This window comes from Oxyura jamaicensis, chromosome 2 (genome assembly GCF_011077185.1).
Source record: "Oxyura jamaicensis isolate SHBP4307 breed ruddy duck chromosome 2, BPBGC_Ojam_1.0, whole genome shotgun sequence".
Taxonomy (NCBI): domain Eukaryota; kingdom Metazoa; phylum Chordata; class Aves; order Anseriformes; family Anatidae; genus Oxyura; species Oxyura jamaicensis.
The window spans coordinates 98,272,957-98,290,164 of record NC_048894.1 but is presented as its reverse complement, the minus strand read 5'-3'; the positions used below and the strand labels follow the sequence as shown (position 1 = coordinate 98,290,164).

The 17,208-nt window shown below is 41.4% G+C and overlaps 1 protein-coding gene across 1 annotated transcript; it reads left to right on the top strand.

Moving 5' to 3' along the window:
- Window positions 1-295: 295 nt before the first annotated feature.
- On the top strand, window positions 296-12,502 carry CNDP2 (carnosine dipeptidase 2). The gene is made up of 11 exons (XM_035318577.1): window positions 296-451; window positions 1,357-1,500; window positions 3,806-3,968; window positions 5,483-5,571; window positions 6,467-6,667; window positions 7,161-7,245; window positions 7,791-7,951; window positions 9,884-10,048; window positions 10,519-10,660; window positions 11,267-11,414; window positions 11,807-12,502. The coding sequence occupies exons 1-11, from the start codon at window positions 392-394 to the stop codon at window positions 11,874-11,876; spliced, it is 1,428 nt and encodes a 475-aa protein (XP_035174468.1). The 5' UTR covers window positions 296-391; the 3' UTR covers window positions 11,877-12,502.
- The last annotated feature ends 4,706 nt before the right edge of the window (window positions 12,503-17,208 follow it).

Genomic DNA, 17,208 nt, shown 5'->3' with positions numbered 1-17,208 from the left:
TAGTATTCAAGCTATGGCACGCTGGTAGTTCAACTCCTACTATAACATGCAACTTCAGAGTGTTTCACTTGAGTAACATTTTGCCTGTACTCCTGCAGTGAAGTCATGAAATCTTTACAGGCCAGCTTGCTCAGCTGCAGCTTCCAGAGTTAGTTTGGGGAGGGGTAGAAGCAGTGCTGGTGAGGTTGGATTTGCTTTTTAGTCATTTGACTCAGATTTCCAAGGAGGGAGTGGCCTCAAGTTTTATATTCACATGGCTTGGTGTGTGGTGTTAGCAGTTAAAAGGTGAAAGTCTTCTGCAGCTGCTTCATTGCTGACTGCTTCTTAAAATTCTGAAGGCTGTTTTTTTTTTCTGTCACAGAACTTGCAGCAACAGCATTCTGCTCAGAACATGTCTGCTCTCAACACCCTCTTTAAATACATTGATGATCACCAAGACCTCTATGTTAAGGTAAGCTTTCTTTCAGTGTTGTCCTGTGGTACAGACAGTTGTGGGATATTAGAAGTTGATAGGTGATCAGCTTCAAGCTTATTGAGTTACACCTGTGTAATATTTATAATAAAGTAGCAGTGGGGAGGGGGATCAGACAAAGGGTATGGCTGGTTTGTGTCAAGCTAGAAAACAGTTTAAGTCATAGTTCTGTTCAAAGACTTAAATCTCCACAGTAGATTTATTAGGAAATGCTCTATTAATGTATCGTGCAACCAGTGACTGACTTAGAGGTAAGAAATATCTGACAACAGTAGCTCCTGAATGCCAGACTTTTAGAGAAAGGAGAGGGAAGGTATAAAGAAGACTGGAATAAGTTTTTTTTCAAATTAAACTGTTCACGTTGAGGGGCAGAGGGGAAGGTTAACTTCTGCACTTTGGCATTTAACCTACAGGTTAATTGTACCTTGTTTGGAATCCCCTTCACCCAAACCTGTGAAGTTATCAGCTGTACAACACTATCACCTACCAGACAAATATGCTAAGTGTTCAACTACCAGACAATTCCCCTCCTCTCACTGATGTCACATGGGAAAGAGCTCAGGTGGCCTGAGAAGCCTGGTAGACATTAGCTGGTTTGAGATGCTTAAAGAGCCGCAACTGGAGAAGCAAAATATGCTGCCATACTTTAAGTCTACCTTCTGTATCTGCAGACTGCACTATACTGGTGGGGCTGGAGGGCAGATGTAGCAAAGTGAGACTTTAGTGAGCTTTTGAGTGTTAGAGTACTCCTTTGAGGAGAGGACAGAGCTGGTTTCCTGAAGTTTAAGCTTTGCTAAAATTTTAATTGAGTTTTGGTGTTTATAGTGTATCCTATGCCATAGATGACATGTAGTAAAACCTGTACCTCTTGCATTTTTCCACAGCGGTTGGCTGACTGGGTGGCAATCCAGAGTGTGTCAGCATGGCCAGAGAAGAGGGGTGAAATCAAACGCATGATGGAGGTTGCTGCAAAGGATATTGAGCGACTGGGAGGCACAACCCAACTTATGGATATTGGCAAACAAAAGGTATGTGAGCAAGCATCCCCACGTCAGCCTAGCAGAAAGACCGGGTGAGCTTGCACCAGGAGGTGTGCTGGTTTCTTACCATCCCAGTAGGAAAGGCACTCAGACTCTGTAAAGGATAATTTAAAATGTTATTCTAGAATGAAAGAGGAATTTAGAATTTAGAATGAAAGAGGATGGTATTGTCTGTCCCTTCAGATGCTGGGGACCCAAACTGTACAGCATCTAACAGGCATCCAAATAGCTGTGCAGATTCTTTTCATGGAAATGTTGCCACATTTGGTTTGTTTTGAAAATTCTATAATAGTTTAAAAAGAAAACAACTGTTCGTTGATTTCAGTGTCAAACAAAAGGGGTGTTCACATGAGAATTTGGTGTGCTTTTAGATAAAGACAAGGACATGCAGGTGGTGTACTTGCCAGTGCCAAATAGGAACTGCCTTGCAAGCTGCAATCAGCTGGCTAAATTTATCCTGCAGCCAAGGGATGTGCACAGCATGATGCAGGCCTCAAGGCCAAACTGCATAAGCTTGGGTGTACACGGGCTAACTCTTGTGTGGATCACTAATTTTTTGAGGTATGATGCTCTTCTGGTCAGTATCACCACACGAGGGTCCTGTGGGACCTAGAAAGGCAATAGCCTCCTGGTGTGGGATAATCCTTCCAGCCACACAGTCTGAGCCTCCTGTTAAGACCTTTGTGGTTTATAGTAAGTCTCAGGATCCATATAAATTATGTCATTATGTGTTGGATTATGTATTAAATGTATTTAATACTTTTCTGACCAAGCAGGAGCAGTACCTGCAAAGAAGTGTTAAACATAACAGCAGGCTGGTGTTGACCCTTAGGCCCATCGGCTGTGAAGATGCTGACTGAAGTTTCAGGTCTAAAAGACTTCTAGGCAGCTCTTCCAGAAGGCTACTACATTTAGCAAAAGATTGCACTCCTTTCTTACCAGGTAGAGATGGATATCTTTATAGGTGAATCTTTCCTTATTTTTGCTTGTCTGGATTGCTTCTCTTCACCTGAGAAACGTGATGGAGAGAGCGCTCCATCTGAGGAAACCATCCACCTGATACAGCTCTCCTCTAAAGTGCCCAGTCACTGTATTTCACAGAATAAGACCCACACCAAAGCTGTTAGACTAGCATTTGGACAGTGATATTCAAAAGGCATCGGGAGCATTTACAAGTTTTAGGAGATGGTTATTGTAATTGGTGCTAATGATTGCTGGAGGAAATCTAAGTATATCAGGGTCCTCTGAGCAGTTCTGCATTTGGCAACTAGAATACACTTCTTTCTAGCAGGACAGCAGGTCATTTCATGTCTGCTCTTGAGAATCTGTAGGATAATTCTAGCTCTATTAACCAAAGCCTAAAATCCTGTCACGAGTGTTTCATGTCACTGAGTCAATCTTGTTCCTATGTAACTTTTTGCTGGGGAGGAACTGTTGCTGCCATATCAATGAAGAGCAAAGTAAAGCAACTGACTTGGTTTACTGCTGTGCAGCAGTTTGTACCAAGTACTGGTTATTGTAACTGTAAATTCTTGCAATATTGCTTTAATAACTTAAAACTGCAGCTGGTCAAAGATCATGTAACATGCTGATAAAAATCTGAACTTGGAGCCCAAAAGTCAAAGCTGATTCTGATTTTAATCTGCTGAAGTGTCTAGGCATGTGTTCACCAAAATGGAATATATGCTGACTGAGACTATCAGGGGATAATTGCTTATGGGGTACTCCAAAGAACTCAGCTAAATCCAGCTTTTGAACTCTTGAACAAAGTTCATCAGCTCTACCTGGCCAATTGCTTAACAGTAGGCAGAGAAATACAGCTGTTACACAGACTTTGAGTTTAGGCACTTGTTGTCCTCAGTGATACCACTGTCAGGAAGTCTTTGTTGAGAGTTGTAATGTAGACAGGATGAAAGTGCAGGGCCAAGCAGTGCAGAATACAGCATTACAGCATTTCAGCACTTATGCTTAGGTAAGTGTTAGATATGGCAGTTTGGCATGCAGACAGCTTGCTCTGCTAAAATCTGGTGTAGGAGTGCTTAAAAGGAGGAGTGCTGAGAGGCTTGGAAACCCTTGATTCTTAGGGGAATGGTCAAGAAACTTTTTCTGTCATGGTTCTGTCATACCTTCACTGGCACATCCTGCTTCTGGCAGTCAGTTTAAGTAGCTTAGTTTTGTGTAGCTGTCTGCAGAGGTTATGAGCTTATAGGCATAACATTCAAGTATTCATTTGATAAAAATGTGCCACTGGCATTCTATGTTTGCATTAAAAACCTCTGCCTTCTACTTCTAGCTGCCTGATGGATCAGAGATCCCTCTGCCTCCAATTGTTCTGGGAACGCTTGGCTCAGATCCACACAAGAAGACCGTGTGTGTATATGGTCACCTGGACGTTCAGCCGGCGGCACTAGAGGATGGCTGGGATAGTGAGCCCTTCACACTGGTGGAAAGAGATGGTGAGAGCTGTGGACTTCTCTGTAATTGAGCACTTCTTAAACATGTGTAGTGTTTAACTGTTCCAAAGCCATACCCAGGACAGAAGTGTCACAGGAGAATAAGATCAGAAATGAGCATTTATTTAATATCAGTGAGAAAAGATGCAGGAGAAAATGGTAAACAATAGAGATGTAAAATCTCAGCTGCTCTTAGGGCTGCTTTTTTTTCCTGATGTTCTAGGCTGTACTTGCATGCTCTCTTGTAGCTACAACAAATTTTACTGCCCTCCAATTTGCCAGCCAGCTTCCTAGAGCTGGGTTTTTGTACATCTCAAAACTTGCAGCCTGTGAGGTTGTGTCAGGCTGGGATTTTGAACCACTGCAGGGGACAGGAGCTCAATGCTTCTTCCTTCTGTCTGGAGGCAGGAGTGGTACAGCAGCCTCCATGGGTTTGTGTACTGTGCTACAAGGAGTACACAAGTTGCAGCTAGTGCCCGGAGGAGCATTTGTCTCCCATAATGGGGATAAAGAAATCAAGCAGTAGCTCCTGTTGAAATAGCACGTAGCCAAGAGGAGACTAGAACTTTTCCTAAAATACTGGTTTAAAGCTGGTACTACCAACAGCCCCTTCTTTGTTTCATTTGTTCAGTGCTGAGAGCCAAAGGTCATACAAATAGAGGGACATTAACCACTCTTGTGTAAGCGTTAATCATTGCCAAGAAGACGTATCTCTGGTAACTAGTATTTCTAGCAGGGCACTTGGTCACATGTAGCAGAGTCCAAGTCACTAAGTCAGATTATCTCATTTGATAGCCTGAGGCAAGTCTGGCTCTTGCTGTGGCTTGTCTCCCTGCAGCCTGGCAGTGCAGGAGGTGGATCTGCCAATTGCTGCCTACCCTGCAGGCTCCATGGCCTGTGCAGGCACTGCAGTGGGTTTAGAGTCACAGTTCTAGTGAATTATTGCAACATTATCTTCCTCTGCCTTGATCCCATGTGCTGTGTTTCCTGGGACTTTCCCACAGCCTGAAAAACTTGTCTTTGGCTTAAGTCTTTCCTGGGTTCCAGAGACGTGATTAGTCAACTAGCTTCTAAAGCCTTATTCTCAAAATAAAGAATTACTGAATTGAAGGAATATAGAATAGACTTGTTAAAAAGTCTGTATTTGTCTATTGTTTCTATACCCTTACCAACGTGTTTGTAGAAAATGTAATTATTGTAAAGGGTATGGGAGTGACTTAGCCCAAGGCAGTTGCGTCTCTTCTAGGCCGTTGTTCTCTGCAGAGTGCAGCTCAGAGAAGAGATGGGTGGCTTAGTGGGACAACTACTGCAGTCCTGTACCCATCCCACTGCACTGGTGTGTGAAGTGGGATGAGAAACTGCTACTTCAGAAGAATCTGATGTGAAAGTTAGTATGAGCAGGGCAAAAATGCATATGCAGAAGGATGCTTTCTTCTGCAGGTGAGAAATGACAAACTAAATGACAAACTAAAATCCTAATTTTTCTCCTTACTGGTTAATTTCTCTGGTTTCTGCAGGAAAGCTGTATGGAAGAGGATCAACAGATGACAAAGGTCCAGTGCTTGCCTGGCTAAATGCCTTGGAGGCTTATCAACAAACTAACCAGGTATGTGCCCAATATATATTCTGCTTTTTACATACAGCTGAGTCTAGCAATAAATGTTATCCAAGCTGCAAAGCCTTGAGGCAAGGCTGCTTATTCAGCTGACTGGAGGAATGATGCAACAGTCTTGTAAATTCCCTGACTTCCTGGGTAGGGCTGAGTTGTCTTTCTGGCAAGCTGGTCTTGTTGATGTTTGGATTGCACTTAAAATGTTTTTGCTTTAATGAAATATGTAGGAAGGAAAATACATACGGAGCAGGAGTAATAATTAAATGTGCTCTTTCATGTAAGGACGTCATAATTAGCTTGGCCTTCAGCAAAGCTTAATGCGTCACTGCCACTGAATTCTGAGGAGAGATTAACTTGGTAACGCTAACCTGGGATCTTTGCTGCTTCTGTTAAAGAAAAATCAGAAACAAAGCAGATATCCTGAGCATCTTGTAAGACCAGTTGCTCCTGGGTAAAGAATTAGCAATTCTCAAGTGCTGCATAGGCACAGAGTATGGCAGACTGGTCAGACGAGGTAGCTCTGACTCCTACTGTGGCATGCAATTCCTGTGGTTAATGTTAGATTTTCTAGCCTTGTGACTTACGTTTTGGCAACTGATCTCTGAAGGTTTTCCACAGTTAAGAGGATTGGGAACCAGTTGTTCTAGAACTTATTTAAAACTCTTTTGAAGAGCTTGAATACCATAAAATAAAGAGTGGCATAAGCGTCCTTAATTTAAGCACAGTCCGCGCTTAAACTTATTTTGGATATAATTACCAGATTCCACCATCGTGGAACTAAGTTACCATTGTCCTCTGTTCTGCTTTGTACATCACAGATCAGAATTACTGATGACTGAAGGAATCAGATGTTTTCACATATTTAATCTGTACTTGTTCATTTTCAAAGGATTTTCCAGTAAATGTTAAGTTCTGCCTAGAGGGTATGGAGGAATCGGGATCAGAAGGCCTTGATGAATTGATTTTTGCTCAGCGAGACACTTTCTTCAAAGATGTTGATTACGTTTGCATTTCTGACAACTACTGGCTAGGCAAGAAAAAGCCTTGTATCACCTATGGCTTGAGGGGTATCTGCTACTACTTCATAGAGGTAAGCTCTGAAATACACTGCCAAAAAAAGTATTACTCAGCTGAGTTTTTTATTACAGAAGATGAGTGGTAGCTCTGGGTTATCCAAGCAAATAGCTTTTCTTCAGAAAAGGTAGAACTATGTAGAACAAATTCTGCTGTAATTGTCTAAATATCTTCCTTTTACTATCCTGTATGATAGTTGGGTAGAAGGGACATCTTTTGGCTATCCAGCAGCTTCAGTGGATGATTATCTCATTGTATGGATATCTTGATCCAGATATTTCCATGAGTGAAGGAAGAAGTCACCACAAGTCTCGAGGGTTGGAACAGTCAGTATACTAAGGGCTTGCACTTCAGAGCAATAAAAAACACATGCTTTAACATACAACTGAGTGGACTCTGTTCAAAAATAGATGCATTCTTAAAATACATGCAGCAAAAAGCTAAGATCTTCTCTGTGCAGTTGTTAGTGTCTCCATGGTAAGATTCACCTGAATTTCGTTTCTAACCAGGTTGAATGCAGTGACAAGGACCTTCACTCTGGAGTTTATGGTGGTTCAGTACATGAGGCCATGACAGATCTCATTACTCTAATGGGTAAGAAAGCAGGTTTCACTGAATGCATCTAAAGTGGGACTAAGACTCATTAAAGCATGAGTTAGCAATGAGGAATTCCTGAGGACTGTGTATGTTAGCAAAGCCATAACCAGTGAAGCTTTCTGCCAGGTATGCCTAAAGCAGGCAGATCCCTTAAACAGAAATATGAGGAAGGTCTTACCTAGCTTCTCCTAAAATCTTGTTGGAAACTAGAATGTTAATTAAATCATCTCTCTTGCGAACTCTTCTACGTATGCCTTATTGAACCCCTTGGGCAATCCTGCCTTCAAACAAATAGCTAAACATGTAGCAGTAGAATTGAGGTGCAAGGAAATACAGATTTCTGGATAGCTGCACATTCCATGAGTGCCTTCCATGCTTAGAGGAACAGGCTCTGGGAGGTGGAGGCCTTTCTTTAAGTCTGCAGATTTTCAGAAAACTGACTCCTACCACCTGTTGAAAGTGCTCCCTGTAATGACATCTTTTCTATGACATCTTTTCTGGTTGAATGCTGATCCAAAGTGCCTTTTTTTTTTTTTTTACAGGTTCTCTTATAGACAGGAAAGGAAAAATCCTCATCCCAGGCATTAACGAAGCAGTGGCATCTGTTACTGATGAGGAGCTGGCATTATATGAGAAGATTGATTTTGACCTGGAAGAATATGCAAAAGATGTAGGAGCAGCAAAACTACTGCATGATACAAAGGTATTCTGTATTCCTGTCTGCTCTGTTTAGCTGTGTCTGTTCAGACATCCGGATTGGTAGAAGGCAAGCAAGCCTCTGTGGGTAATTGTGTAGTTACCAAGTAATTTGGTAGGCAGAGAACTTATGTGATGTCTTTAAAATCATGAGATTGCCTTGAAGGTAATTTCTCATACTGCACAGCTGACTGCATACTTCATACTTGCAGTTCCTCTGCAAACTGTTGTGTGCTTGGAAACTTTGTGTAGGTTATCCCGTATTTTAGGCAAGGAATCTAGGCAGCTTTAATGCTGCTCCACAGTTGCTCCTTGCTGTGCATAAGTAACATTTCAAACCTGTGCAGAACTTTCCTTATCTAGTGCTATTCTCTTAAGACGTGATAAGAACAGCTAACACAGGAGAAACTTTTTCCAGAGGTCAGATAGCACATCTACACAAAGTGTCTGACTTCCTGCATCGATGTGGGAAGTGCAGTGTGTTATCAGCAATCTAGTTGTTTGTAGATAGGACTTCCCATAAGGTGAGAAAACAGGGTGGCTGTGAACTTAAGGTTGACATACAGAACATCTTCCTAGATCTGGCAAGCAAGGACTGTCTTGTAGACATGAACTAGGTAGCTGCCCAAATCTTTGTCCAGGCTCAAGTTTGCTAAATGCTTGTCTGTACTTCTCAAATTGTCATCCTGTGAGCTGTCCAAATAAATGCTTTTAACTGCATTGAGTCTAAAGGTGTAAGTAGTGCATACTGATTTTAAAGAGATAAGCAATAGATGTAAATGCATCTATCATATAACACTAAAAGTGTTTTAAAGGACAAGCTTACATGTGCAGGTCTGTCTTCTGTCACAGTACTGTCAGGAGAGGACTTCAGGCCCAACTCAGGCAGCCCTAAGTAACAGTTTTATATGCTCAGTCTTATCCCTGTATGCTCAGGTTTACATCAACTGAGCGCACAGGCTTCCTTGTTTAGCCTTGTCCTATAAAGTAATGGATGAAATATAAGTTGTAAGGAGAAGCTGGCAAGAGGCTTGTCACTTCAGATACTGCACTAAAGCTGTTCAGTTTTAGCTAGACTGAAATCCTGGGTTGGTTTGCAGAGTTTTAATCTATATGCATGCAGTAGATGACTTGGACTAAAGGGAGATAGAAGAAGGCTGTAATCTCCAGGTGAGAAGCAATGTGCTTGAACACTTTGGACAGCAATGGTTCTGCCTGAAAGGAGACTAGAAGCAGGTTGTACCCAGAACAAAAACTTAATGCTAAAGCCCATACTTGCTAAGTATCCCTAATCTTTGCAGTTCAGCTCATCTTTGAGATACTGTAGCTGTCTGGAGAGGGCACAAATGTGTTGAATTCCCAGTACCAGTGTACTGGACAACTGTGTCCAAGACAGCAAGGAGGAAATGTCTATCTGAAAGGGCCTAGTGATGGTAGGCAGTAGTACTCATGTCAGTGAACCCAGAGTTTTGTCAGTTTAATACAGCTGAATTCTGGATAGCTGAAAGGAGCTCACTGTGCCTCAGTCTGCAGTGGAGAGACTTAGAAAGTTTATGATCTGTCAGCATGTGACTGTTGAAGGTACCTGCCTGATGTGAGGCAGTGCGGACCAGAGCTTCCACTGTGCTTCCTGTAGTTCTTGAACATCTTAAAATGGTATTTCTGTCCTTGTCAGACTGTCCTGTAAGTTCCATAGAAGTGGGAGAAAGCCAAACTAGGGCTACTGAAAAATCTCTTAAGGTGCTGAAGCCAGCTGTATCAAAATATGTGCTTGATGGGAGTAATGGCTTCTGTTTAACTAAGTGATTATGATTGGAGGTGCATTTGTCTGTGTGAGAAAGCATTGCTACTTGAAAGTCTTTAATAGATTGAAGGAATTTACTTTGGGGGAGCTCTGAATTCTGATTTTAACCTTGCATCATTGCCTTCTCTTCTGCAGAGAGATATCCTTATGCACAGGTGGAGATACCCTTCCTTGTCTCTCCATGGAATTGAAGGAGCCTTCTCAGCCTCTGGAGCAAAGACTGTGATTCCTAGGAAAGTGATTGGCAAGTTCTCAATCAGGCTTGTGCCAAACATGACTCCTGAAGAAGTCACAAAGCATGTATGTTGAGATGCTTTGGTCTCAAAGTAACAGTCTCTAGACTTCCTTTCTCTGTGTCTGGGAGAAGTTTTCTGGTTTCTGAAGCAGTTCTGTTTACTTTGCTACAGTCTCCCATGTTCTGCACCTGAGCTCAGATATTTGAGGGAGTTGGTATAGTGGCCTTGATGTCCAGTTTCTCTCATAACTTGAAAACAGCTCAGGAATGAAAGCTGATTTAACTGCAGGGCACTTGCATTGCCACCAGAGCATATTCAGAAGTGTAGGAGTTCGACATAATGGCTGTTTATCAGTAATGCTATTACTTGCCTAAAGGAGGTTCTGACCACAGAGCTACATGGTAACAATATGAAATAGCTACCGAAAAACTATTGCTGTACAGCCATAGTGACCTGCAAGTTCCTAATATGCCTTTAGTACACTGTCTTCACCAGTGCTCATGTAACAGTGAGACTTCTCAATCTTTCCTATAGGTTGAAGACTACCTGAACAAAAAGTTTGCAGAGCTGCAGAGCCCCAACAAATTCAAAGTGTACTTAGGCCATGGTGGGAAACCCTGGGTGTCTGACTTCGACCATCCACACTACATGGCTGGCAGGAGGGCCATGAAGACAGGTCAGTGGGTTTTCCGCTTGGTATTGGGGAGGTTAAAGAGCTCTTGTTTCAGTACCTCAAGGAATACTGAGGAAGTCGTGTTTGCAGAACATGTGGTCTGCATGTAGGTAGTAGATTTGGCTCACTAAGTAACAAACTATTTCAGTTGCAGTGCTTAAACTCAATTCTGAGGTGCAAGATAGAAGGCAAGTTGCTATCAAGCTCATTCCTACTATATTGGAACAAGTCTTTTGGTATGGTGTTGCTTTTATATAAGAATGAAATTGTCAGCTGAGACCATTTGTTTAGCCAAAGTCCTCAAAGCTTAGGCATTCTAGTGTCTTTCTTAATCAGTTATTAGAAGTGAACTAGAGCAAGTCTAACTGCTGTTGGTGTACAAATGCCTTTTGGGTAGTGTTAACTGCTTGAACTGAACTCTGCCTATACTTGTACACAATATCGGGGTAAAATTCCACAATTGTGATCTTTGTGTGGCTAATTAAGAGCTGCTTGTTTGGCCAGCAGCATACAGAAATGCTTAGTACCTGATTGCTTAAGCAGCAGTAAGAATGTATTAAAAAAAAACAAATGCAACCCCAAACTGACTGGAGTATCTCCTTGTTTTAGTTTTTGGAGTTGATCCAGACCTGACAAGGGAAGGAGGAAGCATTCCTGTTACCCTTACTTTTCAAGAAGCAACAGGCAAGAATGTCATGCTGCTTCCTGTTGGAGCTGCAGATGATGGTGCACACTCTCAAAATGAGAAACTAAATAGGTAAGCACATTTATCTCTGTGCCAGACTGAGTTGTACTGTGGGTCTTAACATGTATTTTGGAAAAGACTAAGGAGGATTGGACTCTTTGAGTTGTTGGAAGGCAAAGTGCAACTCCTCATCAGAGGATGACTGAGTGGGTGGTTGTGCTAACTGGTCTGCAGCTGAATCTTGACCTTATTACCACTTCTGATTATGTGCATTTGAAACTAGAATGCTTTTGTACTTTGCTGTCAAAGCTGGACTACTTTCCCCTTCCCCAAGAGTGGCATTTCTGTCCTGCAGCAGTGGTTCCTGTAGCATCTGTTGGCTGCATTGGACAGATACTGCAAAGTATACAGCTAGTGAAACAGCTCAGACTAAGACATGCTAATGGAAACTGTCTTCCCTACAGGTACAACTACATCCAGGGGGTGAAGATGCTTGGTGCATACCTCTATGAAGTTTCCCAGCTGAAGGACTAAGTTGGATGCCTTCTGGGTTGTGAATCAGAAATCTGAATTTTCTTAGGAAACAGCATCAACTGTCAATTCTTACACGGCTTCCCTTCTCTACCAACACTCCACTGCTTTGGGGAAGAGGGAAGCATACAGGTCCACTTGAGAAACAAAGAACATTGTATACCAAAACTAATTCTTTAAATGTTTCAAATGACACAGACTACTCTTGGTCCAGCCAGTAGTCCTGAACTGCATCTTTGTCCCCTCTATATCACTTCAGAGTTGTGGTTTGCTGTACTCATCTACTTTTCCTGTAAAAGCAGGAGGAACTGTTTGCTCTCAGCTGTTTAAGCAGCCACATCAATTGCACAACTGTCAGTAAAGTTTAAGGTTCTTGTTCCAGGACAGGTCCTGGAAATAGTCAAAGTGATAGATTATGGGGCTGTACTGGAATGTGTTCAAGCTCTAGTGAAGCTTCTGAGTGATTTGGGAGAGCGGTTTGGCTCTTACAGTTTATACCTGCCTGCAGGTTTTGATTTACAGTGAATTAGGTTATAACAAAATTCACTGGGGTAATGACTACTGGCTGTTTTTTGTAAAGCTGCCTTTGTACTCCCTAAAAAGGACAATAAATCATGCACTAGCAATTGGCTCTTTGTTTCTAAGGTTTAAGTAATGACTTGGGAAGAAAAGTAAACAATTTCAAGTAACTTGGGAGGAGCTCTTCTATCTCTGTAGAAGTAGGTGGACAACATGGCTACACAGACTTTCTGGGAAACCAAGTTTTTATTCCAAAGTACTTTTAGGCCTTGCTTCTGTAGCAGCTTGCTAACTTGAAGCTGATGTTGCAGAATCCTGCTCAACTGACAGAAGAGCTCCAAGTGTTCAATCTGGGCTCTGTAAGCCAGGACATCACTAACACAAGTGATAGTGAAAGGCAGTGGGTGGGATTCGTAGGCAGAACTGGAGAGAGGAGCATCACTCATTGCAACTACTGACTGACATCCAGCTTCAAGGTGTCTTTTGGAAACACTATCTCCAAGACTTCTGGCATTATGTCAAAAACTATTACACATGTTGATCTGAACTGGATTAGGCTCACTTTCTCAACTCCCTGACCAGTATAGCAGGCTAAACTAGGCAGCTAGTTTAAGTGATGATGCTTTGCTCTGGGAACTGCCTAAGAGCATGGTGCAGGCCTGTAGTCCTGTATACGGCTAAATAGAGCAGCATCTGCCCTCTTCCTCCCTCAGGAAAGAGGGCAGGAATGTCCTGTCTATCTGTTTTATTGTTGCTCAATCTGGTATCTGTTGGGGTGGGAAGGAGGTTTTGGAGGCTTCAGTTCTCCCTGTAAAGCTTTTGCCTTGCTTGCTTATTTTTTATGGAAGGTGATGGCCTGAGACCTAGTATGATTAAACTGTGCACTTGTACGTGAAGCTGGGGTACAGGCTCAGGTCTAGGGACATGTCAGTACTTGCAAGCACCAAGCATCTGGAAACACTGGACAGCAGGATGCTAGATTCTCACCTGCCAGTAATGATGGAAGGCGCCTGGTATAACCTGCAGCTTGTACATGAGGCTGGTATGCCTAAATATTCGAAGGTCACCTGTATGTGGAGATCAAGATGTTAGATGGGATAACCAGTCCAAGCAGTCAATGTTTAATGCAGCTCCCTCAGTTACTGAATTGACAATTCATACTTTAAAGGGGGGTGACTTATCTGAAAAGATAATTCCATGGCAGTTGATGGGTTCGTATTGCTTATTTTCTTATGAATTTGAAAAGCATCAGAAAACTCTACTTCATGGGCTGAGGTATTAGTTTCTCAATGTGTAGAGAAGCTTATTTGAGCAGTCAAAGTTGTTGATGTCATGAACTACGCCCAGAAAGCAAACATGCTTGTGGTTTTAATGTCACTTGTAGCTATTGTTTTGAGAACCAGGTAATTAACTCAAGTTCTGCACTGAAGATACTGTACCAGATCCAACACTTCTTGAATAATCACAGTATGGTAGAGTTAAGAATGTCCAAAACAGAGCAAAGTAACTTAAGGGGTTTGTGGAAGGAAGAGGCTTGGGAGCTGTGCCTACTGGATAGGCCTCAGAAATATTTCATCATGCGGGGAGTGCCAGACTCCTATGAAAAAGATTAAAATTATTTTGGTCGGAGCAAAATGAAGGGGCCTATTTAAGCACTCGAGGAAGTTGCTAAAGTGTTGAGTCCTCTGTGAGACTACAGGGACTTCATGTTTGTTTAGATGTATAATTTTCAAATTGGAAATAGGTATGTTACCACAACAGTGAAGCTTGCTGTCTCTTGTCACTGCCCAAAGAGACACCAAAAGCAGTTGTATGTGGCTTGAAAGGACAGTGCAGGCAAAAAGGACAGGTGGTACCTGCTTGCTTCTGCAGTCTGCCTGCTTCAAAACTAGCTCCTTGAAGACTTCTAGAAAACTATCTGTTGCAGAGACCTGGTTTGCCACATCTTTGCATGCTCGTGCATTGCACAAAGGGTTGCTTATACTCCCACAGCCCAAGTTGTTTCAGTAGCAGCAGTCACAGAAGACAGAAGTTTGTTACATAAAATGTTCATAAAATGTATTTGTTTAAATACATTTAATTAATAAAAATGCATGTAATTAATAAATACATTTAATTAATGAAAATAAGTAATTAAAGTGCCCTTTAAAAATGCCCTTAAATGATGTTACATAAAATGTTCAAGTGTACATAAAAATAGCACAAAATAGTTAAACATGGAAAAAAGTATCAGTGAAACATAACATCATAGCACCATCTGCTGGGTGTATGACTGCTTGTTATTTTTCACACAGAATATACAGTTGCTTTTTAGCTGTGTACTGAGAGGGTGATCAGCTCCAGTTAACATTTAACACGAACGCTTGTATAAATGTCCCTTAATATATTTTCATTAAAAGTCTCCTGAGCGAAGTGGCTTGACGGCCAAACCGGTTTCTGGTTAGGGAGAGGTAGCACCAGGAGCAGAGTAAGACTGCAGATGTTGGTTAGACAAAGTAGCTGTTGCATATTTTCACAGTGCTAAATATCTCATGATGGTAAGTACTGGAAAACATCCTTGTTGGTTTTGCCCTTGTTGGTTTTGCGGTTCCTTGCTCATGCTCTTTACCTACCGTCACTATAGTCTGGGGCAGAGCTACGCCTGAAATAACTTCATAAAGGTGAGCTGCTACAGTCTCAATTTTTTTTAAGAAGAAATGTGCCAGCTTTCTGGTTACAAGAAAACAAGCAAAACTATCAAAACAAATAGGTTTATGCACTTCTCTAATCTGTCTGAAAGTTGGTTGGGCCAACAAGGGGTACCAATACGTGCCTGCTTAGCTTACTGTTTCAATGTGTTTTTCCACACTGGTTTTACTCATCTACTACTTGGCTGTTATGGGTCAATAAGGCAGGAGCTCAGCTTATTGCCTGTTGACCCAAATGGCCTGTGGCCTTAAACTTGTAAGACTTCCTGTTTAGCCAAACTGTGCTAAACACCTTCAAATATTAATGTGGAAGTACTTGGATCACCTTGTACTTTCTCCTCATTGACTCATCTCCTCCCCCAGCATAATCTTTTCTTGTTTAGATTTCCTTCCAGACAAACTTGAGGGAATTGCCTAACGCTGCTTTACTTGAAAACTGGAGTTGTAAAGGTTTGTATATTATCATTTAGCTACTTTTTCCTACTTCAGTAGCGTAAGTCAGTGGAAACGGTTCCTGGAAATCAATTCTGGTAGGATTACTTGCAGGTGACTTCATAAACAGGTGGCTGACAAAAAACAGAATATTTATATGCTTGGTAGGTGCATTATTCTGCCCTGTTTTGTAATGTTAAATAACAGCCTGATTTTTTAATCAGAATCAGGAAATCTCAATCTCATGGTCAGGGGCATGCTGCTGTTCTCAAGTCAAGTTGGTGTGTACTTTCATTTCTCTTACACCAAGAAGAGAAGGAGATCTACAATATGCATTTTACAGTCACTTGTCCACATGGTGAAATTACTGCAAAAGAGGGAGTGCAGACTTCTGGCAAGTATTTCATTACTCACTAGGTTTTGTGTTTTAGCAAACTCCATGACAGTGCACCTTGATATAGAGTATGTACCCAAAGTAGCCAGAGTTATTACAAACTGTCACTAAATAAGTCCAAATGTCTTTTTAAAAGTCAATTATCTTTATTTTTTGCTGTACTGGGAAGTATACTGAATATTAAAACATAGTCCTGATTATCAGCTGTGTGGCAATCTATTTTAGGCTTATCAATCACAAGATGCCGCCTTTGGTTTAGCACAATGAATTTTATGCTAATTTACTTTAGTAGAAACTAAATTAAAACTTTTTTGCATAAGGTTACGTGTTGGACTATATTCAAAAACATCATGTTTGATCTACATCATGTTTGATGTTGACCTTGAAGCAACGTGGAGATAACAGGTGATCTAGATAAAGGATCCAAGTTTGTTCGTTCTGTCAAAGTGTTAGCTTAACATAACTCTTTTTTTTGTAATTTGAACTCATTCCATTAAAATAGATTCTTGTGTTAAATGTGTTAAATACACTTTTACATTATGAGGAGTCAATCTGAATAAATCATCTTCCTCATAATTAATAAAGTTATGCAGAGGATTTAAATCACTCTTCAGAGAATCTGCTTAGTCTGCACAGAAAAGCTTATTAGCGGATAATTTTGATTCTACCCCTTGCTAGCTTGATTATACCATTTCAGATCATGACGTTAGGTTATGACAAACCCTGAATGCTAAGGCATGTTTTTCTGGTATTTTAAAATATTCATCTTTCTATTAATTTTGCATATCCTTAGAGATTCTGAGATTTCTTGAGGACTGCTTAAAATGCATGCCAATGAAACGGGCCGGCTAATGCTGGCATGTTTGTATGCAGTGTCCTCGTTCTGTCTGGGCAGGCTTATGTTCTTCTCAATCATGAAGACAGGGCATGGACCTCTTATGTTTCTGCCTTTTAGACTGAAAAATGAGATAACAAATACAGTTGAACAGCTTCCTTTATCATCATTACTTAGCAATTCATGTGAGCCATGAGACCTGTTGCATCCTCAGAGGTCTCCACGAAAAGTAGAAGCAAATTCCACCATGATAAGTTTAAGTATATAGCTATAATCTGTAGCAACAAATCTGACCCACAGCAAAAAGGGCCCAAATACTATTTGAGAGTGAAATATGTTCAGTTTTCAGGAAGATACTTCAGGAAGTCTTTGTGCAGAGCCATCTCTTCTGCGTTAGCTGTTTGTGAATACGAGTGCCCCACAGCGGTCAATCACAATCCAGTTGTCAGTACAGAAGAAGTAGCCGTA

What these genes read in the sequence shown, in the direction of transcription:
- CNDP2 (XM_035318577.1), top strand. Translation starts at nt 392, where the DNA reads ATGTCTGCTCTCAACACCCTCTTTAAATACATTGATGATCACCAAGAC. An exon ending in CACACTGGTGGAAAGAGATG is followed by an intron (nt 3,969 to 5,482) that starts GTGAGAGCTGTG and finishes TGGTTTCTGCAG; the next exon opens with GAAAGCTGTATGGAAGAGGA. An exon ending in TCTGCTACTACTTCATAGAG is followed by an intron (nt 6,668 to 7,160) that starts GTAAGCTCTGAA and finishes GTTTCTAACCAG; the next exon opens with GTTGAATGCAGTGACAAGGA.